The sequence below is a fragment of the Amblyomma mixtum genome, chromosome 2 (genome assembly GCF_055824585.1).
Source record: "Amblyomma mixtum isolate Tamu chromosome 2, ASM5582458v1, whole genome shotgun sequence".
Taxonomy (NCBI): domain Eukaryota; kingdom Metazoa; phylum Arthropoda; class Arachnida; order Ixodida; family Ixodidae; genus Amblyomma; species Amblyomma mixtum.
The window spans coordinates 200,730,098-200,755,103 of NC_143013.1; the positions used below are offsets into that span (position 1 = coordinate 200,730,098).

The 25,006-nt window shown below is 46.6% G+C and overlaps 1 protein-coding gene across 2 annotated transcripts in view; it reads right to left on the bottom strand.

Annotated features, from left to right (window-relative positions):
- Nucleotides 1–25,006, bottom strand: part of Wdr33 (WD repeat domain 33) — a 58,377-nt gene that overhangs the window by 5,487 nt on the left and 27,884 nt on the right. For both annotated transcript variants that reach the window (XM_089572949.1, XM_089572948.1), the window contains exons 7-15: nucleotides 22,691–22,788; nucleotides 12,630–12,756; nucleotides 11,925–12,079; nucleotides 11,182–11,260; nucleotides 10,962–11,072; nucleotides 9,468–9,562; nucleotides 7,663–7,755; nucleotides 6,837–7,136; nucleotides 2,053–2,313 (exon numbers count right to left, since the gene is read on the bottom strand). In XM_089572949.1, coding sequence (XP_089429075.1) covers nucleotides 2,053–2,313; nucleotides 6,837–7,136; nucleotides 7,663–7,755; nucleotides 9,468–9,562; nucleotides 10,962–11,072; nucleotides 11,182–11,260; nucleotides 11,925–12,079; nucleotides 12,630–12,756; nucleotides 22,691–22,788 — 1,319 coding nt within the window. The remainder of the gene's footprint in view (nucleotides 1–2,052; nucleotides 2,314–6,836; nucleotides 7,137–7,662; nucleotides 7,756–9,467; nucleotides 9,563–10,961; nucleotides 11,073–11,181; nucleotides 11,261–11,924; nucleotides 12,080–12,629; nucleotides 12,757–22,690; nucleotides 22,789–25,006) is intronic.

Genomic DNA, 25,006 nt, shown 5'->3' on the forward strand with positions numbered 1-25,006 from the left:
CTCGGTGAATGAGATTAACTGCGATGCCACGACCATCAGCAACGCCATTGGCTGGCGGGCCTCCTCTGAGGAATGTCTGCCGCTCCGTTCTTGAGTTGTATCAAACTATAGCACTAAACGATTCGGACCAAGGAACGAGTGCAACAGTGAATACACTAGACATCAACCATCTCGGTTAATGTCTAGTGCAGGTCATGGCTAGCTAGATGTTCACATAGTGACAGTGATGACTAGTGTAGGTCACAACTACGCCCCATTTCATAAAAAAGGTGCAACAGTGTCAAGGCTAGAGCTCTTGTTTGAGCCACCTACATCTGCGACCAAAAGTAGTGTGTTCTTTGTGGTGAGTGAGAAAAAGTGTTGTGTAAATGCGTGTAAGGGCCGCACCCATGTACGAGAGCCGCACCTTGGCTTCCCAATGGAAGTATAAAAAAAAAAAAAATATCCGTGTAAGGGCCACACCTGAACTTTCCACGATCCATGCTATAATTTAGAAATGCACGCGCTGTGGCCTCTGCGATCAGCTACAGCTTGAGCAACAGCGTGCTTGATTGCAGAGGCTGCGCACGTGCACCGAACCTTCCAGGTCTGCCCACGGATGACGCCTGATAGTGTTCCTGGAAGCACATACAGGAACACGAACGCCCGAGGCTGCAGCTCATCATCAACTTTTTCCTCCGCCACGAGCTCCCACTATCCATACCAGCATCAGTATCACCAGCTCCAACTTTTTATGGCTGTCAAAGGCATGGGAGTTGTGGTAGCGTCTTAGCTCACCGTAGTTGTGGCTTTCATGTACTGCCGCCGAGCGATGCAATTTTAGAACGATGGGCAAGCACCTTAACAGCTACATGGCTGGGAGTTTCCTCTCAACCATGGCAAGCATGCGGCTAAGTGTGTTGAGGCTGAGAAGTGTGTCCAATGATGGTGCAATCAACTGGATGCACTGAGAAACACAAGCTGCAAAAAGCGGGTTTTCCAAGGCTAGCCTGTAAGTTTCTCGAACTGGAAGAAGAGCTGCTCTGCTATGTTATGGAAGTGCAGAACAACGGCTATACATGACAGCGGACGTGATGCGCGGCTTCTTGTGGGATGAACGTGCACCAGAGCACAGCACCAGCTCAGAGTCACTCCGCGAGTGACGACTGAACACAGAATAAAAGCCACCCATTCCCTGATTGATGTGTTTTTACTTAATTTTTTTTTGCACATCATGTGTATGGGCCGTGCCCCAAAAATTGGCCCTCAAATCTGGAAAAAGAAAGTGCGGCCCTTACATGCATTTATAGGGTAAATGCTATGCCTGCAGACTTTCCTGCAATATATTTGTCATGAGCAGGAATAAATGCGCTCTTACTGCCAACGACATGCTGTCCCTTCTTCATGCCTTAGACTACTCAGCCAGAAAGCAAGCGCGGAGTAACATGCCTCCCTTTATTTTTCATGCAGACTACCTTACACAGCGTTGCACCTGATGTATGAAACGGATGTGAGAAGCCTGTCCCATCACTCCTGTTCCCTGCTTCATGGTCTTTAAGATGAGCAATTATACCTCTCTATTTTAATCACCGACCAGCTCAGCTTCCTTCAGGGTTACATGCCCTTGTGCATTCCAAGAATGCATTTGACTGCTAGCAGCAAAAGGTCCAAGCAGAGCCTCACTTCTACACTGCTCGAACCATCCCTCCACAACTGGCAACATCCCTCCACTACTGGCATCATCCCTCCATTAGTGGAATCAACCCTCCACTACTTGTGTCATCCCTCCACTACTGGCAACATCCATCCACTACTCGTATCATCCATCCACTACTGGCATCAACCCTGCACTACTGACATCATCCCTCCACTACTGGCATCATCCATCTTCTACTGGCACCATCCCTCCACTACTGGTATCATCCATCCACTACTGGCATCATCCCTGCACTACTGGCAACATCCTTGCACCACTGGCATCATCCCTCTACTACTGGCATCATCCCTCCACTACTGGCATGGTACTGTCACCAGACTGCATTCCACAAAATGAGGAACAGGAGGAACACCCACCTCCATTGGGCGGTGCGTCGACACCTGCTGCGGACACTGGTGGCGCCCCCTGGAACTGCGGGGAGAACATCATGCCCCCTGGGTGCGGGGGTGTACCGAGGAGTCCGCCTCCTCCAGAGGGTCCGAAGCCTCCCATTGCGGACGGGGGCGCCTGCCCCATGAGGCCCATGGGCATCCCCTGCTGGGGTGGCTGCATGCCCATGCCCCCACCCTGCATCGGGGGCTGCTGCTGTGGGGGCAGCTGCTGGGGGCCGTCCACTCCTGCACGAAGAGGGGGAAGAATGATCAGCCCAGCCTCTGACGCTCTCATCTGGCTCATTCCTATTCCTATTTGAATCCCTGACAACCATTTGTGGTGTGCACAAGTGCTGCTGTTGTGTTTGGGCTTCACGGTGCATATAAGGAGCTAAGGCAGGGTTCTAAAAGTGGGTTCCGCAGAACCCTTGCCTTCCTTGGAGTGCAGTTTGGGTTCCCCAAGCACCTAAGTCCACGCATGAGTTCCGCTGGGTACCCACCGATGATACAGTGGGTGCAAGCTAAGTAGCCTGCTTTTGAGTCTACTGGTCAAGTGGCTTATCTGGGTGAAATGCGTGGGAAATTGGTCTTTGACCCCACCTTGAGTAGATGAAAAACGTCTTGTGTACCATGGCACTTTGCGGTATGCCATTGCGGTATTAAAACTCAGAAGCGTCGACATCATCAAAATTCATGCATGCTTCAATCCCCATATTTCCCCTATGTGTTTTATTTAGGGACTAATTGTACTGTAATTGTTTACAACAGGTCAAAAAGGAAAGTGACAACACTCACCGAAGGTAGTTGTTAAAAAGGTTAAGGGGGGATGAGGGGATCGAAGGCAACTTTTCTATTTTTTGACTTAGAGTGATGAAATTCGGCAGACTGGCTTAAAACAGCATCAAACAATCAGATATAAAGTTTCACAATAACAGCTTCAGTAGGTTCCCTTTTATCATTGTTTATATTATGTCCCCATGTTGCTTGCTTGTGGAAAGCCTAGCATGACAAAAAAACAGGCTACAGGTCTGTAAATGCTTCTAATATTTATTAAGAAGTGTGGTGTAAACCAAGACTCTCTCAATTTTTTTTATTAATTTCTCTGCTCTTTTTTTTTAAAGGATACAATATGCACCTTCTTTTATGATTAGGATGTATCATGGTCTAATTACCATGTAATAAAAACATGCAAGCCTAAATGGTATATCTGAGACTGTCTTGATGCTGACCACATTTCAGTGATCACAACAAAACAAACGGGGTAAAAATCCATGCACCCATTGCTGTGCTACGCTTTCCACGAACAAGGTATTAAGCTCAAAACAAACTTTCCGAGAAAACAAGCCTGAAAGTTTTAAGCTAGCACACACTGTCTATGTGTAGAAGCCGACAAATATATTTATTTGTAGCGCTTAAAGTTTATTTTTGGGTGAAATATTTCACTACAACATAGAAATAGTGTTGGAGATGCCAAAAAGTGTATTTTTCGAAAATCGACTTTTTTTGCGATTTTTGCGATTTGATCCCCAGATCCCCCCTTAAGAGACGTTTTCAAGCCTCATTCACTAAATGCAAAGCCCAAAACAAGAACATTATGTGCACCTCGGCAGTTGTCCCAGGCATCGTGCATACATAGGATTATCGTCGCTGTGATTTAAGGTTCGTTTTGCTCTTTGTATTGTTAGGGACTCCAGATACTGATGCAACAGCCATTTCTTTTCTCCTGCTATAAGGTTGCTCCTTCCCAGCGAACCCCATGCTTCGTGATTTCCCCTTGTTCCGCAAGCGTGTTAGCAGGCTGTAACAGTGTACAGGCAGTAACCATGAACTGAATTTATGTACTCCTTGAGAGGCCGTACATTTGCATGCATGCTGGCAGGCAGGGATGGAAGCCAAGATACGAGAGGTTTTTCAGCAATTTCTTAAAGTTGTTGGAGTTCCACTCAGGCTAAAAAGATTGAGAACCCCTGGGGTAAAGCCTGTCATGTACCAAACCCTAAGCTGAAAAACGTGTGTGTTGAAATAAAAAAGAAATGGGGGTTCAAAGTTGAAGTAGTTTTAAACATTTCCTTCCTTCAGGAACAAAAAGACACAAGACAAATAAACAGTTGGACTTTCCTGTAAGAGCAACCTAGGGTAGACAGGAATGTGTTCATCATAAAATACAGTAAATGGCCTTTTCAATACTGCCGCGGATCTTTGTAGCGTTCATTTAGTATTTGTTTGTTCATGCTTCAAGGCTGCCGACGCGCCGCTTTATCGCTTCGTTTGTGACACAAGACGCGCCTAGATTTATCTCGATTGATCGCATGCGGACGGAGCCGGTTCTAGTTTGTTCCAGAAGGTTCTAGTAACTTCCTAAGCTTTATCTCGAATGCTCGCTATCAGCTTTAAAAAGAGCACGGCCGACAGTGGCGGGTATTCTGTTCGACGACCGCCGAGCACGCTTGTCGCTACGCCGCCACCGCCGAGTGATTCAGTTCTTTGCGGGCGCAAGTCAGCCCGAATAAAGCGTTTCGTTTCGAAGACGTTCTCGCTGTTTTCCTGTCCGCCGTACTGCAGTCACCACTACGTGACAATACTTTCACAAGGTTGGTATGCGTTATAACAATTATTTTTTCCTGTATCTACATCATCTTCGCGTTCTTCACACACAAGTTTCACTTGCCAAATGAGTATCAAGTTGCGAGATGTGTGACCAATGCAAAGATGGCATAAAATCGCTTCTATGAAATCAAAACGTTCTTTGAGCCTGCATGAGTTTCACACATTTTCCCAGGATCAGCTTTCATAGGTGGAGCTTGGAACTGGAGTGTTTTGCTGAAATCATGTGCTTGAAATGCACCTTGGGTTATAAAGTAGCCAACCGATTTTTAGGACTCTGATAATGCCAACCTATGCAATAATCTGGAGAGAGCTTGTTGGTGTAGAGTGGAGGCATAGGGCGTGCTTTCGCAGCACAGAAGCGAATTGTTCGCCCATTTATAACATGATTTGCGGCATGGTCTGTGGGCCGGGCAAACGCGGGCTGGGCTAGAATACCCTGACTGTATTTCACCCTGCAAAATAAATCAAAAACCGGACACGGGCCCTCAATGTACAAGCCTAAACCTGAGCTGTGCCTGCAACTTCAAGATCAATTCTGGTCCAGGCCTTGCAAAACAGCGCATCTTCTGGCCTGGCCTGACAGTGCTCTAGGCCGTGCCTAGCCAACGCATTGCTCTAGTCCGCAGCCCTCCAGCACATCAAGCCATCTCTAAGGAAGACACCATCATTTTTCCATTTGCCTCGCCACCCGTCAAACCTCCTCAGCTTGTAACCGACACCCCCAGCACACCGGCATGTGCTCTACAGAAGCCGGTATCTAGTACCGAGCAGCTTCAACAGGTGACGCTTCCCGACAGGCTAACCCCTGTGCCACAGCGCGCTATTCGCACATGTCGACAACAAGGTTCACTTAGTGATGTATGCATGCTCCAGAGAGCTATGAAGCCGAATCCCTGTCGACCTGCTCTCTCTGAGACATCACTCTTAGCACGCCACTCTTCCAATCGGCAGAAGCGGCAGTGTCACCACCAGAGCCTTTGCTGACGATCATCTTGGTAGTGAAGCAGTTACCATGAACTACCCGCCTGCGCCTGAACTTCACGGTGGAGACGCGGCTGCACACATACTAGTTGCAAGCAGCTCAAGTTGCCTGTCCTTTCCCATGGCACTGCTGCCTTCAAACTCTCTTAAGCGTACCCTTACCACCACATCTAAGACAGCACCCCCGTCAGTTCCTGCTGTTCACACAAAGGCTATGTCTCACCTATGTGCCAACTCAGCTGTGGTAGTGCTGGCAGCGATGCTGCACTGCACTACTCAATTTTCCCAAGGACATCTGCACCCTGTGCCCTACCAACCCATCCACTGACCGTGGCATCTTTCGCTACCATTTCACCAGCATTGCCACCTGGATGGCATTAAGTACCTTGGTCGAGGCATGACATGAGGTACCTTGGTAAGGCTGCCTAGGGCTCACAAAAGCCTCTCTGTCCAATGTGACAAACTTTGCACCTGGTCCAACCTTTGGAAATGCCACACGAGCCCAATGCAAGTGCCTCTGCTCTTTATTCCTCGGCCAATCTCTGCCTTTCTCCCAAGTCTGGTCTCTGGAGTTGTTTTGAGCAACGCCTGTTGGCACCACTGGTTTTAACTCGGACAGCGCTAGATTCATTTGAGCATAGTATGCACATTGCTGCAGAAGTCCTCTGTGAAGCACAACTAGCTTAGTTTAACTTTAATTCACGACCACAGGTCAGGAGGATATCCTTGCATCACCACCACAAGTGCAGGCGTACAGACAAAGACAAATTGTCAAGCACGTGCCAGCATGTGTTTGAATCGGAACGTTCCAGGCTACCGGGCAGAACCGACGCGGCTATCGGCTGGACTTTACACTTCACTCTTTGCCCCGCTGTCAATAACTGGGGGAAGATTTCTCCACAAAGTACTGCAACTGGCCGTATGAAAAGACTCTTGACCCGAAATCAGTAAGACAAACTCCACTTCAGCAGACACCAGTCTTGTGATGCCGAGCTGCCTGGAATGCATTCACCAAGCCACTACTCTCTTTATACACTCGATGTGTCCTTTGTGAAACCAAGCACCGACTGCGCAGACAAAGGACAAGATTTCACGCCCTTGCCAGTCAGGAATGACCGCTCGCCTCCCCCAAAGCTTTCTCGCCCTTGCCAATCAGGAATGATCGTTGCGCCACCACTCACCTCCGTCCTGTGGTGGCCCCATCCCTCCTGGACCTGGCGGTGGCGGCGCGACCCCGTCCTGTGGGGGAGGCGCCAGCAGCAGGGGCTGCTTGTTCTCCATCCACTGCTGCTGGAAGTGCTTGGGGATGGGCTTGGAGAACGGGGTGCGCTTGTGGCGGCCCCCACCCCCGCCACCGCCACCACCGTGGCCCTCGTGCGAGTCGTCGCCAAAGTCCAGGCCTGGGATGGACGCACCACTGGGTTCCCGGCCAAAGTCCTTGCGGCCAACCCCGCTAAGGGGAATGGTCGGGGGCTGCACGTCTGCGGAGGACAAGTGTGAACCATGGATGACACAACCCTGGCACAACTGGAGACATGCTTTGGCACAGGCACAGTTGGCAGCTGAGTAAGTAAGTTGGTCTACCACAGATAAGTAGACGCAAGACAGAGCAAAGACATTAATACAATAAAGCTTCTCCATCCACTGTCAATACAGCTCTTGGGCAGGCTGACGCAAGAGCTGTACTGAATTAAAATGGTCAAGCAGCATTTATATCGGAGTTTTTTAATGCATCTCATGATAAGAACTGAACTTTGACATCACGGGCACCACTTAGCTGTGCGAACCAAGACTGAAACATCATGAGAGAAGAAAAGCAATCGTAAATTATTTATCAGATGCAGGCTAATTCCATGTGGTGACCCATGAGTTAATACCAATGGTCTTAAGCACCATTCCAAAGAAGAGAACGTGCCACCAGATGTTCAGGTACCCACTCCTTCAGGACTCATCCAACTATATGTCCTCGGTGCAGCTGCCAGCGCAAAGAGGCCAGAGGTGACTCACCACTCAGTGCCCGCACTGCCTCCAGGGTGCCCTGCTCCAGGCCCATGCCAGGAATGTTGGGCGTGGCCGATGCTGGGGTCGTCGTGGGCTCATCTGGAAACACACCAGGACAGGCACGCTCTCCTCAGTGACCGCCAAAGACCGTCCAGATGCATGTCGGACATGGCTGCACTCTGCTTTGCAGCATTTACGCGAACCAGACAACAAACAAGCAGCCTTTGAAACAGACCTTGAAATTATCAGTGCTTAAAGGTGCACTGAAGAGGAATCTGAACTCGTCTTTTTGCCGCGGGAACTCAATCTACACGTTCCGAGCATTCTTAGAAACTTCGATTTATTGCCCTGTGTGGCTGATTTTCCTAATTAAATCGAATTAACGTCCAGCTCCTGCCTTTTTTTTTTAATTCTCCCTCGTACGGTGGGCGGAGTCGACCAACGCGTGGAGTGCCTTGCAGCTAGCTCCGTGGAGGCTTTGCTTTCGCTTTATTTTGTTTTTTAGGTTTCCGTGAATAAATACTTTCATTCGCAGATAATATAGCCGCAAAATAAGCCCGCAGAAATAAAAATACGAGCGGACTATTTACTTCTACGGACTACTACGTATTACTCCGCCGATGGCAGAGCAGCAAGCCGCCACGGGACTGGCTGAAAGGCACTCCACGCGTTGGTCGACTCCGCCCACCGTACGAGGAAGAATTAAAAAAAAAGACGAGAGCTGGACGTTAATTCGATTCAATTAGGAAAATCAGCCACACAGGGCAATAAATCGATGTTTCTAAGAATGCTCGGAACGTGCAGATTGAGTTCCTGCGGCAAAAAGACGAGTTCAGATTCCTCTTCAGTGCACCTTTAACGTCTGCACATCAGCACTAGTAAGCATTATGAGGGCTAGGTTAAACGTGTGGCCACATAGATACCTTTCAATGATTATAATTTGAAAGGGAAGCGAAAATTTATTCAATTTACTCAGGCAGACCACGAATTGAGGGGAAGCCCTTCAATGCATGTGATGTTGATGGCATCAAAGTGTTCTTTCAAATAAACTGAATGTTAAAATTAAGTGAGCCCAAATTAGCAGGCAGTTCACTGTAGTAAATTGTACCGACAAAAGCACAAGGGAGCACTGGCACCTCTGTGCAGCTGTGATGGGAGAACACCGCACACGACATACGAAGGCAGAGTTCAGTACTCAGGAATGGCATGTTTTTCTTCTCATTCTCTCTCTTTTTTTTCGTTTAGGCTTCAATTTACCTACAGTAGTTGTTCTTGAGGAATTAGCCAGATGCTCTGACACTGTTCATCATATCCGAGGATTCGTCTTGGCTGGGTTAATCTTAATGGCCATCTACTTTACACTTGTTTGTTGCCAACTGTACTGTACTCATTTTATTTACCTACACATATATATAACACAAACCTAGTTTGGTTTTTGCATTTATTTATGCACATTGGCAAACTCACATTTACAGTTCACAAGAGCCCAACAAAACCATTTCCCATCTGATTCAAACACTCCATCTCCGCAGTTGCACCAGGCACCATTTGATCATTTGGTGCACTTGTGTTGTAACCAGACCTCAGTCCGCATTCTTCACAAGATTTTTTCTTCTTCTCAGTGTACTGCAACACCATCTCCAGTACATTCAGAGACATGGATCGGTCCATTTTCCAAGTATTTCCTTCAGGCCATTAGGAAAGCTACCCAATCCTTTGCTCTGTCACCAGATAGCCTGGCGTAAAGCCCCACAAGGAGTGTTGAAAAACAGCATAAAAAAAAAGAAAAAGTGACTGTGCTCGCAACTCACCGTACTCTCCCGTGTCGTCCAGACCCCTGGGAAGGGTGTTGAGGTTGTACTTGTCTCGCATCTTGTCTCCGGGCCGATTGCGCGTCCAAAACTTACTGCGGGGGTGGGGAGGAAGCAGGCAGGCCACATTGTGTGAGGCTACAAAGTGGCAAGCCACACTGTGTGAGGCTACAAAGTGGCAAGCCACACTGTGTGAGGCTACAAAGTGGCAAGCCACATTGTGTGAGGCTACAAAGTGGTGAGGCAATCACAGATGTTCCACGCCCACCCATCCTACATCTATCAAGAGCAGAAAGCACAGACTGAAAGAGAGCACAATACGCTTTTTTAAAGGGACTATGAAATAAATTTATTGAGATTACGTAAAGATAGGCAATCCATCACTCGTCACCCCAGCGCAAGAATTTTTGAGCTAGCATCAATAACAACGAAGTTATAGACGATTAAAAATCACGCTCCTCCTCTCCCCCTTCAACTCGTACGCGCGGGGCACTATAAAAAAATAAAGAAAACAGCTCCGGGACTGGGCTCCGCCCATGAATACGTCATTCGCTGACGTTCGGTTTATGACTTCCGGTTGTCGCACTCCCGAGGAGCAGCGTGCGTCGGCAGCGTCTCTCCGGTCTCTGCGCTTTCTTGGCTCCCGAACTCGCGACAGAAAGAGGCGACAGAGGTAAATTGAAACCATATGCGCAAAGGCAATGCCTAGCTGGCTCGCGCTTGCCCGAGGGGGTCGCGTGGCGGCTCGAGCAGACGATTTTCACCACTACCGGAAGTGTGCCCGTGGCGTCGTAGCTGCCGCGGCTCGAGCGAATGACAGCGTGTGGTGGCCTGCCGACGTCATGGGACTAGTGACGTCTGTTTTCCCGATTTTGGTTCCAAAATGGCTCCCTACGAAGACACCAAACGGCCCGCGAATTTTAAGAAACACGATTTTTAAAAATTCATAATAAATTGCCGGCTCAGTTCCGAAGACTCATACTTGGTGTCAATGGTAACATTACAAGCGGTAACATTACTTGGTGGTAACATTTACAAGCGGCTTTTAATTCTTTGCATGGTCCCTTTAAGGCAACAGGCAGTGAGTTTTAAAGTGAAAAAGGGGATAAACGGTAACCCATAACCCGACTTCGATACAGAAATATGCAGATGCAAAGGTGCTATATTGAATGCAGAACTTCTGACAGTAATCTACAGTTTCTGAAAGAAGACGGATTGGCATGCTGAGCTGTTTCCCCTTGTTTTTTGCCAATGTAGTGCTGAACATGCCCTCCTCCATTCAAGAAGGCAAGCTAACGGCGTCAGGTCCTTAGCAACGACAGAAGCCCCAGTCATGTGACAGAAGAAACACAAGACTGTGAACAGCTGCAATAAACACAGGCAGGGCCAAACAAGCGCGTTTCGAGGTTGCTTCCAAACAAAATTAGGCCTCAGTGGGCAATTCAGTTCGAACTGTCAGAGGCAGTTCGTCAAGAAAAGAAACAAGCCAGAAACCTGGTGTGGTCGTTTGATCCCGAACAAAGGATGTGGCCCAGTGGGTGCCAGGCCAGCGACCAGACACACGAGTCGTGAGCGTTCTCCATGGACCCAACTTCCTTGTCAGCCCTGGAACAGCAACATTGTGCCGCTTCATTATTTTCGCTAGCATAGGGTCTTCCCACGCGGATCAATGGTCAAGGTGCAGGCAGCAGAGGAAGAGGGTGCTGAAACTCACCCCGCCATCCAGAACATGATGGCGCCGTCAGATCCACCGCTGGCAAACAGGCATTCGTGGATCGGGTGCCATGCCAGGCCTGCAGAGGGGAAGGAAAAGGTCATTCAAGCAGGAATGCTTCAGAGGCTCTGCTCACTTCGCATTTCCGAAAAGGCCTCGTGTCACTGTCATGAAGATGCAACAGCTAAACATGCACCCTAGAAAAAGGCAGAGCAGCCTGTAAACAAGAGACCTCCCGAGGACCAGTGTTGTGCACCCTTTGTCATCTTGGCACTGACTGAATGCTTCTTCCTACTGCACTGGCTAACAAGAAACAACTTTGCAAATATGAAAATTATTGCAGTAAGGGAGTAATTACTCACTGACATCCACCCGAGACGTATGGCTGCGCTAGGATGGACGTCAATGAGTAATTACTCCCTTATAGCAAACCTACTCCGCCTTGGGGGATTCCCCTAAACGTTTGACCAAATCTACTGCAGTGTTCAAAAAGTTGAATGCTCCCATAGTCTCAGCATAATCCCTCCAATCAAGCTCCGAAAATACCACACAATCTTTAAAACGACCTGTATCCCTAAGAGAGGGCAAAAACCCTTGTCTAGAATGTCCACACTGCATGCCCCAGACTGCAATGGTTTAAGGCATGCTGTATGTGAGCATGTCGGTCAGTCCTGTCACCGTAGTCCCGATGGCGGGCAACAGAGCTAGCGTTGAGGGACAAAAAAAAGGGGGGCGCCACTGACTGCAGGCCTCCTTCTTGTGCCCCCGGAAGGTCTGCATCTCCTGGTTCATCTTGCGGATGTCGAACAGCTTGAGCAGGTGGTCCCGAGAGGCCGTCAGCAGCCAGTTGCCGTTGCGGTTCCACTTCACCTCCATCACCGTACTCTTGTGTGCATGGCTGCGACGAGGGAACACGTGCACATTCCATGCCACGCTCCGTACACACACGTGCATAGACAAGCAACTGTGGAGTCGCACGTATGCTAAGCTTTCCTGGATACCAGAAGTTTCCATAGCACATTAACTTGCACTATGCATTCACAGGACTTGTTGCAGTTATCTAAGCAGAAAACTGTCGCTATGATGTAGCAGCGACCATGAAAGTGCTGAAAAATGAAACCTCTATGTTTGGATTGGTATAGAATGTGAATCTGACTATAAAAATATAGTTTTACAGAGAAAAAACCTTCAAAACTGCGGTGTTAGAACACACCGAAATGTGTTGGAAGACGCCCAACACCAAATGTTCGCTCCTATGGTATATATAGCAGCAGTGAAGAAATGTACGATACAAGATATTTAACCTGTCCGACAGAAGCTTATCTTTATGTCCAATTCAAAAACCTGCGCAGTAATTCAGCTCAATACTAGAATGTTAAATTATTACTCCTCAGATTTCAGTCCATACTCTTTTAAACTACACAAGAACCCGAACCCTAACTACTCACATGGTGGCCAGGCTCTGCCCCGACTTGGGGTCCCACAGCTTGATGGGCTGCTGGCTGTCCTTGCTGCCCGACACTATGAGCGACTTCTGCGGGTGCCAGTCCACACACTTGACGTCCGCGCCATGCCCTGCAAATTGCATTCACTCTGGCAAGGCAGTTCGCGAACAGCCCAACTGCCAGATCTTTCCAGTTCTGCACGCATTCCGAGCAGGAACCAATGCGGAGGGCACACTAGTGGCGCGCTTAACTCTCTCGCCAAGATGCGTGACTAAGCTAGTTAGGGCATCATGTTTTTGACATCTTGCGCAGCTCAGCTGGGTCAGACATGACAGCAAGGCCCAGACTCACATTTCTTTATCATCTACCTTCTTATGTCTGTACTGACTGCACTCGTAGGCTTAAATTAATATCACGAGGCTACCGTGTAACCTTCTTGCATAAGCTGTGCAATTTTCTCTCCTCAGCTTTTCTCTCATTAAAGAATTATAGAGATGAAATTTTTGCTTGCGTGTTTTCTTCTTTCAAATGATGCATTAGACACTGGTACACATGGAGCACATCGTGGTATTTGCCTACAACCAGTAAATTATCTAAAATTGAATTTCTTCTTGACGCTGTTTCGGTTTCAGTTTTATCACCCAAACGATGGCTGTAACATTTAGTCGAACTTTAGGTCATGTGAGGCAAGGAAAAACTGCAATATAAATGCTAATACGTAGTTTTAACTCACTACAGGTCTTAAACCAGCCTGCTTGAAGAGCTAGAAATACAACAAACGACGTATCAGTGGTATGAAACCATTTTTTCATGCCTCACATGCAAAGGTCTACTGCGTTCCACCGCCATCCTTTCGGTTGGTGAAACCGAAACAGTGTCAAGAAGAAATTCAATCATAAATTATTTAGCACTTGCAGGCGAATGCCACGGTGTGCTCCACATAAATCTTTAACTCATCGTTTGAAAGAAGAAAACATGCTAGCAAAAAACTTTGGTGTCTATAAGCCTTCAAGAGGCCTCATTTCGCCTACTGCTTGCAGGAAAGAGTTGGTTATGTTTAAACCACTCATCTGCTGCACTTGTATTGAAAAATATGTGAGGAGCAGACATAATCTGAGCACTTGGTGCTTTGTATCTTTGGTTGGGATGTAATGGCTGGCAACAGTGTCACACTGAAACCTTACTTTAAGTCTTGTACATCCACAAGATGAAAGCAACTACTCTGATTTCACTATGAGTGGCTGAGAGAGTGACTAAGTACTATCAGTTTAGTACGAATAACCTTGCCATACTACCTGTTGCAGCAGCAACAACCAGTAAACAACACCATACATCAGACCTTGTTGACATCAGGAGACTTGAGAAAGACAATCATAGGACTCTCACAACCTGCTGCAACAGTGCTGGACAAGCCCTCGTTGCCTTAAACAGGACACAGAGCACCACAAAAGGCATGACGAGCTGGACTCATCATAAGCCAGAAATGACCGTAGGCTGACGGGCGTGAATCGTCGAAGTCCACTACGGGGTTAAGGCGCTTTGAACACAACTGTGCAGCATGCAGCGTTTTCTCAGTGTGCTCTACCTAGCACTGATTTCTTTATTTCAGGTGAATTTAGCATCGTTCATAATGCAAACAGGGTGGGTTTTTATGCCACCCACCAGTAAGAAATATTTCTCAAATCAGTAACCAAGGTAACACATCATCTGGCATTTTTTTGCAGACAGATTTTGCAGTCAGTAATGAGATGTCATATATTTTTTATGTTTTGAATTTCTAGCGTCACGTGTCCTTTGAAAAAAAGAATATTTCTGCGGTCCCTGCGGTGTTAATTTCTTAAATCTCAGTATTTCAACATTACGCTTTCCAAACTTTTTCAACGGTTTGCTAGAAATCTTGTATGGGCGTGTAAAAACTAGCCACTAGATTGTTACATTGAAAAACTGATGAATTGACTATCTTGAGCACTGGACGTAAAACTTAGGAGGGGAAAACATTTGTTTCGAACGGAAATGCTAAATGGCGCCTGAAAGGGTTATGAACTAGTACCTGCCACCTCCCACTGCCAACTCCTCTGAGGTGAAGGAGGGACAGCAATAGCTTCCCAACATTACATGCCAAGAGCATGCACTTCAAAACCCCCTCCCATGGATCACACTCGTATTGGCTGCTGTTTGAAGCTCACAGTTTTCAAGTATGACAAATTACGCCAACAATGTCATAATCACCAGGAGAAGTTCCTGCAATAGTCAACAGCCTTTCAGCAACAACCTCAACTCCAATGCTAGCTGCCAGTAAGGACCGCAAGGCAAACTTGAGTGAAAAAAGGTCAAACAAGAATTTTGACTACTGTATTTTCTGGTGTATAAGACGCACCCTTGTATAAGACGCACCCGCCATATATTTTTTTGTGACGGAACAGCGCAAAACACCGGGACAAGAGACAAGCGCTTGTCTCTTGTCCCGGTGTTTTGCGCTGTTCCGTCACAAATGAATAACCAACATGCCCAAGCTGCTGTCCTGGCTAATTTCATTTCTAGTACCTCGGGCTCTTTTCAGTGCAGCGCTTGTCTCTTGTCCCGGTGTTTTGCGCTGTTCCTGTCACAAATGAATAACCAACATGCCCAAGCTGCTGACCCGCCATATATGCAGGCTGTCATTGAAAAAGTTGGTATATAAGACGCACTCCAAGTTAACCGGTTAGGCTAGTGAGAATGAAACACGCTTGCGCGACCATCGCGAAATTCACTGTACCTGTGAAAAATTCTTAAGCAACGCTAAGTGATCGAAAATGGCAACACTCACGCTATACCCGCCCACGTTTTAGAAAAAAGAAAAAACGAAAGCACTCTGCATTATGTCCATAACAACATTTTATTTCTACTTAAAACCTATGAAGTCTTCATCTTCGTGTACGCTATCAAAAAGTTTGCCCACTTCTGGCGGCAACGAGGCTGAAACATTCTCTTCGTACTACGTACACGAAGCAAAGTTGCAAATGGTGGCTAAAAAAGAACACCGGCTTGTCTTGACTTGTCTTGACAGTGGCAAGAAGCGCAATTGTCTTCATCTTTTGGCATTTCACATTACTTTTGCTTGGGGCCTCCGAAACGGTTGCGTGTTTGTGATCCCGGAAGTCGCCATCCCAGCTGTTTCATGATAAAGTTCACCTAAGAAAAGCTCCGCACGGCAGTCCCCGTATTGAAGTATTAACCGCGTTACAACCGCGTCATTGGCAGTGATATTTTTTCGATGAAAAAAGCTTGAACATGAACCTGAGTAACTTCTGAACTCGCAAAAAAGAAAGCGAAAAATTAGCGTATAAGACGCACCCTTGTATAGGACGCACCAGCAAGATTTCTGAAAAAAAGCCGTGTCTTATACACTGGAAAATACGGTATGCTTTGTCTACTAAGGGGCCTAGTCAAGCTGTCGTGACAGCTTTTAGCCCTAGACCCTTCCCAGGATGCATTCTTTCTGGAAGAAATAAAGAAATGAAATCGATCACAGAGGCCCAACGGCGGTTGTAATGAGTGCCATCTTCCAAAAAAAAGGTGGCATCCCACTGAGTAAACACTTGCCTGGCCTTGTTGGCAAGGAAAAATTCCGATAGCTTTTCTGTGGCAGTAAAACTTCAGGAAAATGTTAAACATTACGAAAGAAAAAAGGTATTACTGTCCGATGAAACAGATGATTCAAGCCACCTATTTAAAAAAACGTAACTGCTGAATGAGTACAGTCGTCCACACACCTGTGTAGACATCTCGCACAGCACACCGGGGAGCACGCTTGTATCATTTATGAGTGGTCTAGGGCTCGAAACAAGATTCTGTCATGCATACACATTCCCATTGATTGTGATTAATGCCTCATATCTTTAAAAGCAATGTCTGGCCCACCATCAGCAGAGATTGTCATAAATGCACAAATGAGCATGCCGTCCACATGCTCTATTCAAGTGTGTGCATGACTGTACTCTAATGTCACAGTTTGGGTGTGTTTGTATGAGCTTAGGCCTACTGGTATGTTGAAAGAGGTACACTTTTGAACTGACACTTTCATTTCATAAAAATGTCAGGTTTTCTTGGTGCAAGATCTGCGCACCTAGTGCCGGAAGAATTTAGTTCGCTAATGCATACTACTGCATTTTTTGTGCACATGTATGCTAATGTATGCCACTGTACTACTTGATGAATAATGCTATTGCGTATGTACTCACCCCCACAATTTGCATATTAAAATATGACTGTGCTGTTGTTTTTTCTTTTTTTTCGTATACAGAACGCCAGTGCAAAGCTTGCGCAATTGTTTTGTTTGCTCCTGCTACCAGTTGTTTGCTTTTAATGCTGCCGGCATAAATGTAACTAGGAGCGCAGTCCACGTCAAGCCAACAACTTTGTCAGCTTTTTGATTGCGCTCCCAGCACCACCTTGATTGATGCAAATAAAATGATCGATTGACTGACGTTTAAACTTGCAGCAGAAAGCAAATAGCCAAACGCGGTGAAGTAAAAGCTCTCTAATTAGTTGATTAGGCATCAGCCAATTTCTCCACGAAAAGCTGTTTAATGAACGTAAATCATATGCACTTAATTACAATGGGTAAAGTGTGCCATTGTGACATGCCAGCAAATTTAGTGGCAAGTTTGCTGTAGCTAGCTTCAACTTTAGAAGGAAGAAAATTACATAGCATTCTGAAAATCTCGCATCACTTGTATTACTGAGGTCACCAACAGAGAAAGTCTCAGTGAAAATATTGCAATTTGTTAGTCGTCACTGACACTGAGGAAAAACGCAAAGCGAGCTAATCTATCGGTCCGCATCTATCAGTTTATCCCAAGGTAACTTAATGACTGATCTACATCTATCAAATTATCTAGGAAGGTAATCTATTTGTCCACATCAATCAGATTATCTTGGAAGGTAATCTGTTGGTCCATATATATCAGATTACCTCACAAGGCAACTGTACAAACTCGCATGTTACCGGGTTTTAGACTCCCTTTCCATTAGACACTAAAAATGCTTCCACACTATGGTTTGCTGACATAGCAATACTCATTTGAAATTTTATGCAATGCTGCTAGCAATGCAATAGCAAATATTTATTCTGGCACACCAGTATAGCTTAGCTAGAGAGAAATGCATGCAATGCGGCCTTTTTTTCTGCAGCACAAATAACAAAGCAAAATGCATACAATCTATAGCCTCACGAAAGTTGGATCATTGTGTTGCCTCTATTGAAACAACATTACATGTCAAATGGCTGCTTAGCAGCTGCTTTTCAGTGAGTAAGAAGCGGCTTGGCTTTCAGGACATCAATGATAAAATACCCAACTCCCCTAAAGCACACACCACGGCAAGACACGAATGACCTGTCACAGTTCCCAAAACCAGTTTGGCCAAGTTGATTTACATCCCTGCTGCTATGCCTCAAGTGTCAGTTGAATGAAAAATTTCTACATTAGCGAGACACTTATTAGTCCATTTTCCTCCTTTTCTTGTGGACTAGTCTGCCTGTGCTTACCAGAGAAAGAAATTGCTCTTGCTTCACAGCACCAGCCTCCCAATCATCATCATCAGCCTGACTACGCCCACTGCAGGGCAAAGGCCTCTCCCATGTCTCCCCAATTAACCCTGTCCTTTGCCAGTTGCCGCCACCGTATCCCCGCAAACTTAATCTCATCCGCCCACTTAACTTTCTGCCTTCCCCTGCTACATTTGCCTTCTCTTGGAATCCACTCCGTTACTCTCAAGGACCAGCGGTTATCTTGCCTTTGCATTACATGCCCTGCCCAAGCCCACTAGGATGTCATTAACCCCCATTTGTTCCCTTAGCCACTCCGCCCGCTTCCGATCACTTAACGTTACAACCTATCATTTTTCTTTCTATAGCTCGCCGCGATGTCCTTCAACTTAAAAGCTGAACCCTGCCACTATCTCACCCGAGCTCCTGCAGAACGATGCAGCTTGTTTCCAGAACGCAAACACAGAGGATCCAATGCTGCTTCCTTTCACAGATTCAATTATAATGAGCCTTAGCAACAACTTAACGACACAACAACACACTGGTTGAGCTTCGGCCTTTCTTTACAAGATAGTTCAACCTCTTTCTTCAGTTATTTTTTAAATTCATTCTGCACGTAGGAAGCTCAATTTTGAAGGACCCGTGCACTGTTTGAAACACTCTCTCAGCTATCTTACTTGACTACTCTTGCAAACCATGTTCGCAGGGTGGCTTTATGAATGCCGACAACTCCATACTTCAAGCAAATGTTGACGTTGTAATCAGTAAGACCAGGACAAGTCCACCCTAACTGTGAACTGCAGTTGAATGCTCAACACACTTCTCACCGCAATTGCCAACCCGCACCGTACTTCGTTTCCAGGCAGCCGGTGCAGATTCCACTGTCAGCTGATTTCAGTTGAAGCCAAACGGAGACTGTAATGCTATCCAACCCTGCGTCTCTATTCACCCCCGTTGTAATAAATGGTGCAAAACCCAACGAACATTTCAAATTGGTCTGCATAACTCTGCCTACAAGCAAAGCAAGCTTATCTAGTTCATAGGCTGCAACTTTTTTAATGAAGGCCCTGAAACACGTCCCTCAGACGCTAGTTTTGCGTTTAGGGATCTCCCCTCTCCTGCTGTCATTTCCAATGCACACGGTGTGAGCCCGTGCCCACATGGAGTTTCCTCAGTTGCTTAGATATGAAACTGCCACTGCAACTTGTAAGCAGAGAAAAGCCTTGCATTTCTCTTGGCTTGCACCACAAGCATAGACTCACCTGCAGAAATATGGCTTTTTTTCACAAGGCCAACCTCCAAAAAAATCTCAATTTCAAAACATGCGTTAAATGGTAATTTTGTTAAAAAGTGAAAAAAAACAAAACATGCTATTTCAAGGAGTTTTTCTTGTGAAGGTTTGGTTTGGTTTATTGGGGTTTAACGTCCCAAAGCGACTCAGGCTTTGAGGGACGCCGTAGTGAAGGGCTGGGGTTCTTTAACGTGCACTGACATTGCACAGCACACGGGCCTCTGGGAAGTCCACCTTGTCATTTTGTCATCAAGATCAGAAACATGCATGAACACCTTCTATACTTCGGGGCTACAGGAACACTACTTCTGTGTATTAAATAATACTGCACAAGTTATCCAAACACTGAATCCTGGGACAGCTGCATTTTCTGAAACTGAGTTCATGTGTTTAGTGCGGAGGAATTCTCCCACCACAGGAAACCACATTCCTGTGGTGGGAGAATAAACGTCATTTCATATTTTTTCCTCAGCAACTGCATGAAGCCCAATGCAGGCACATCCCAATGGGCACTGAACCTCCCCTGGATGTCCTGCAGACATCCTGGACATTCGCAGGACGTTCAAGGGAGGTTCAGTGCCTATTGGGATACTGGCTCTGCACACGGTAGAAACGACATAAGCAGATGGGGGAGTCCTGGTGACAAAGCAGTAGTTCACACTCCCCGCCATTCCAGTAGTGGAGAAGTGCTCTTCAAAAATCTCGCACAATTTCTTTTTCCTCCAGACAGCTTCAACGAACCTACGCATACCTGAAATGTAGCCCGAGCTCTTTCATCACCAGTGCAGCTCGTGCAAGGCTCTCAATGCTTAGCCACTCATGTGAGAGTGCACTTTTTTTTTGTTTGCGCCAATCTCATGAGCACTCCCTCGTCTCTTTTTGAAAGAAAAAACACAGCACAAATAAGGATGCAAGATGAAGAATGTGAACTACACGGCATAGCACCTGCATTGTGTACTTCTCACTCTTCGTCCTTGTTTGTGCCATGTTTTTTCCTTCAAAATCGTCACCCAGCTAACCCAGCTTGTCATCCTACTGCCGCTCTCTCCTCTCTCTCTATTTGGAGATTAGCCAATGGCAGAGTCCGACATGCCTCGAGGAGGTCCGAGTGAATCCGATGCACCGGATGACAAAAAGGCACAACAGGACATTAGCCAGAAACACAGGAAAGAGCCGACAGTGTTCCTTGTGCACATACTGTAAAGTAGCCAACGAAGACTACTACACAGTTTTCACCATCAGCAGAAAGGAAAAAAAAAAAAAAATTAAAGCCAGTTTCTAAAGCGAGAACTGAAAGAGAGAGATCCAGAGAGATCTGCACACCTTGCGTTCAGCAGTTTTCTCTTCTGAAAAGGAAACGTGCACGCACTCTGCAAATTGGCCACAGACATCCAGCTAGCCCCCCCGAATCCTGGGACTGATCACCAGAATCTCGTGCACTCTCTTTGTAGCTCACACCAATGACAGCACCCCATTCCGCTTGCAGTTGCACATTGATCATTTCTTTCTCAGCCAGCCTTTTCAACCCTTCTTCTCATTCAAAGGTCAGTATGCTGCAGATTTTACCACGGCCAATACAGCAGGACAAAACAGCCCAAAGAATAATACAGCCCAAACTTACAGTGCAGATAAGCATTTGCCACATCTGTCCATTGCCTCTGGCCTGTTTTTCAGAGCAGAAAAGTTCGCAAATTTTCCTTGGCATGCGTCGCCAAGTCAGCCACCAAATTAACTCCCCCCCAAGCACAGGCCAACGCCAATCAGACCGTGGTCCAGTCAGTAGCGTGCCAGTTTGAGGATAGAGCTTAATGGTTCAGCATTTGACTTCACGCCTGCAGTTTTCCTACCCGACAATATGTTGCGGACTCCTCGAAAGCATGGATGAAGCCCGGCCGACTCTGTCTACAAGCACTTCATGGTTTAAAACTAAAAAGCAATCCTGAATTTGCACAATGCAGCCAAATAAAAACTGAAAAGAGAGTTGCAGAATTAGGCTTACAAGCTCAGCACATGAATCAGTGTTAGAGCTTTGGTTTATATTTTGCCGCGAGACCACGAATTCTGCCTTGGAACCACAGTTGGGTTGCATATTCCTCTGCCCTTGTCACAACCTCCTCCCACCCTCTGGGTTCTTCCCACGGCAGCCATGTTCTGGTTTCGCATTCCTCCGCTCTCACTACACCCTCCAAAGCCACTAGACTACCCGTCGTCTCCCACCCTCTCCCCTAAACATGAAGGAGAATTTCCCTCTCCCATTTCGCACCTGCCAAGCGTGACAGGTGTGACCACAGTTGGCAGCTAAAATTAACTCACCATGTAATTAAGATCTTGCCGCAGCTGTACATTCTGCAGTAGAATGCAGAGCTACATAGCTAAACCAAAGCTATAACAGTTTTAACTTCGTAAATTCAACCTTGAAATGCCTTTTGTGCCATCACTTTTTCATTTCCTGTTTTCTTTAGCGAGAATTCATATTAAGCTCTCCATGGGCATTCTCCGGAGTGCTCACTGCACCTCAGGTTCTAATATGCACAGTCCAAAAAGATGGTTCGCATGCTGTGCGAGCTACTATTTGCAAATATAACCTCCCACTCCCACCTTTCAAATTTCCCTCCCCACTTTGGCACCTGCCAACCGTGACAGGTGCTACCACAGTTGGCAGCTAAATTGACCCACTTGTAAAGATCTTGCAGCAGCTGTAGATTCTGCAGTAGAATGCAGGGCTACATAGCTAAACCAAAGCTATAACAGTTTTCACTTCGTAAATTCAACCTTTTGTGCCATCACTTTTTCATTTCCTGTATTTTCTTTAGCAAGAATTCATATTAAGCTCTCCACGGGCATTCTCCGAAGTGCTCACTGCACCTCAGGTTCTAATATGCACAGTCCAAAAAGATAGTTCGCATGCTGTACAAGCTACTATTTGCAAATATAACCTCCCACTTGCACCTTTCACAAGATATTTGCACTCAGTATGGCTAGCAACATGCACGATGTGGTACGGAAGCTACCTTAATGAAGCAAAGAGAATCCGTTAACTGCCAGAAGTTATGCATCTAGTTGCCAATTGAAAAGGTTTTGCTTTGTGCACTGCATATCTTGCCACATTACTAATGTTGCCACAGTGCGCTTGAAGGTCATACTGAGCTCAAAATGAGAGGCACTTGAATGCCAGTCTATTCAAATGCCTCTCGCTTACACTATGCCGCCTGCACCCAGGGGAGGTAACAAGAGTGCTGAGCTTACCTCGGAGGATCTTCTCCTCAAAGCAGCGCAGGAAATCCCAGACGCGCACCGTTCCATCATCGGAACAGGTGGTGAATTTTGTGTCCGTCGGGCAGAAGCTGCAGGCGCGGAGGAAACAACAACATCTCGTTCGCCCTTTTTTCTTTCTCTCTTCCAAACCCCCCCTCCCACCAACCATCATCAATGCCTTCACCTTCCCACCACAAGTACAGATCACCCCACAGTTAGTACAGCTGACGCCTTGTGCCTGTGCAAACAAAAAATGCAAGGCCACTGCAGGTCACAGTTCGTAAATGTCAGGGAAAGCACAGAGGCTGAGCAGGAAGGAACAATTACAGGAAGGAACAAGGATTTGCAGCAAAACAGACTTTGGTCGACTGCAAAGATTCCCCAAGAACCCCCTCCCGACCCTGAAAGTGGCTCCAGTGCATTACAATAGCAGGAATCTGCACTGTGCGGTTTCGTTCATGCATAACCACCACAAAAGCCCAATGCCAGTTGCACTGCGCCGGGGAATTAAAGTTTTAACGTCAATTCAAATCATAAGAAATCCGACGGGACTGAAGTTTGATCCCACGTTGATTCAGTCGCAGGCAATGGGTGCCCCTCAAAACGTGAAGACACATTAGAGAAGCTTGCTGAAGGCACAAGAAATGGCCACCAATTCTGAAATATGTAATCTAGACGGGCAGTCTCCAGGACAGTTGGAGGGGACAAAGATTGGACAGAACACGACCACGCCAAGCAAATGGAACCAGAATCGAGCTTTTAAGGTGAAAAAAATCATCCAAGCTAAACTTAAATAAAGCTGAAAACAACAGTGTTTTTAAAGAAGCTGCAATGAAATGAGCTCCAACCAACTGTCACAGGCTTGAAGAGGTGGATTTCTCCTTGGCTCCACAACAGAACTGGTTTGGTTTGGTTTTGTGGGGTTTAACGCCCCAAAGCGACTCAGGCTATGAGGGACGCCGTAGTGGAGGGCTCCGGAAATTTCGACCGCCTGGGGTTCTTTAACGTGCACTGACAACGCACAGCACACGGGCCTCTAGAATTGTACACCCAAAAATCCTGAACAGCTAAGCAATGAATCAACCAATTGCTACCTTGTGTAGTTGATCAAGCAACGGCACAGACGAGCCTACCACATCCTCGTAGAACAAATTAATGCCGCCTACCATAGTTTGCATTTAAACAGCACTCAGTTTACTTCTTCCTCCAGGTACACAAAACGCTGAAACAATTTTTCGCTTGCAGTCATGCACAGATTAACACCCACTGTTGCCGAACAGTTCACACATCATGACTGGGCCATCAATGACCTCACTACAAGTTATCCAGGCACGATGGATGGCACTCATTTCCATAGCCACATGTGTGTTACATCACCCGGCGGTGCAATGGCCGGGAGCCAACACAGCATGCCAAAACAACAACATAGTGTGCTTGCGTCCAGTGTAAGATCGCATTAACACACGGCACGATCGTTTGCAAGTGTTTTAACCACTTTTATTGTCATCCTTTTGTCTCTCTTTATTCACCTTATCTCCGAAACGAAAGCTTTATTGCGGTTCATCAATCAGCACTTGCAAATGATGCGCGGCTTTTTGCCTTTATTTGTTGCCAAAGCGAGAAAGCTGCAGCCTTTATTGAAATGCCAGAGGAGGGCGCAGAAGCACTGTCTCTTTCTTTTTTTATTGGAAAGCCCAGGTACATGAAAACCGACGCGTTGCACGATGGAGCAATGGCTCAACGGCCAGCGTGTACTGTTTTTATTCACTGGGAAAATCTTTATTTATTTGAGAAACGACAAATAGAGACGGACACAGACCACTGCAGGGCGTTGGGCGGCTGGCACAGTCAATTACAGGCACTGATTTATAGAAGCAGCATACTTAGGCGTCACATTATCTAATGACCTAACATGGAATGCACATGTTGCTAACGTGATATCATCTGCTAACAAAACTCTGGGATTTCTTAAACGTCACCTTCGCCTCACCTCGCATCACGTGAAATTGCTCGCCTACAAGTCACTCATTAGACCTAAACTTGAATATGCATCCGCCATATGGGACCCGCATCATATTAACCTCGTAAACGATCTAGAAGCCGTTCAAAACCGCGCTACAAGGTTCATTCACTCTTCTTACTCCTATGACGTCGGTGTTTCAGCCCTAAAAACTAAATCAGCACTATCGCCTCTTTCCGTTCGTCGTCGCATAGCCACGCTATCACTGTACCACAAGTTCTTTTACTCATCACTTAACCGTGCCCCTGACATCACGCCAGCATCATACATTTCTCACCGCGCCAGTC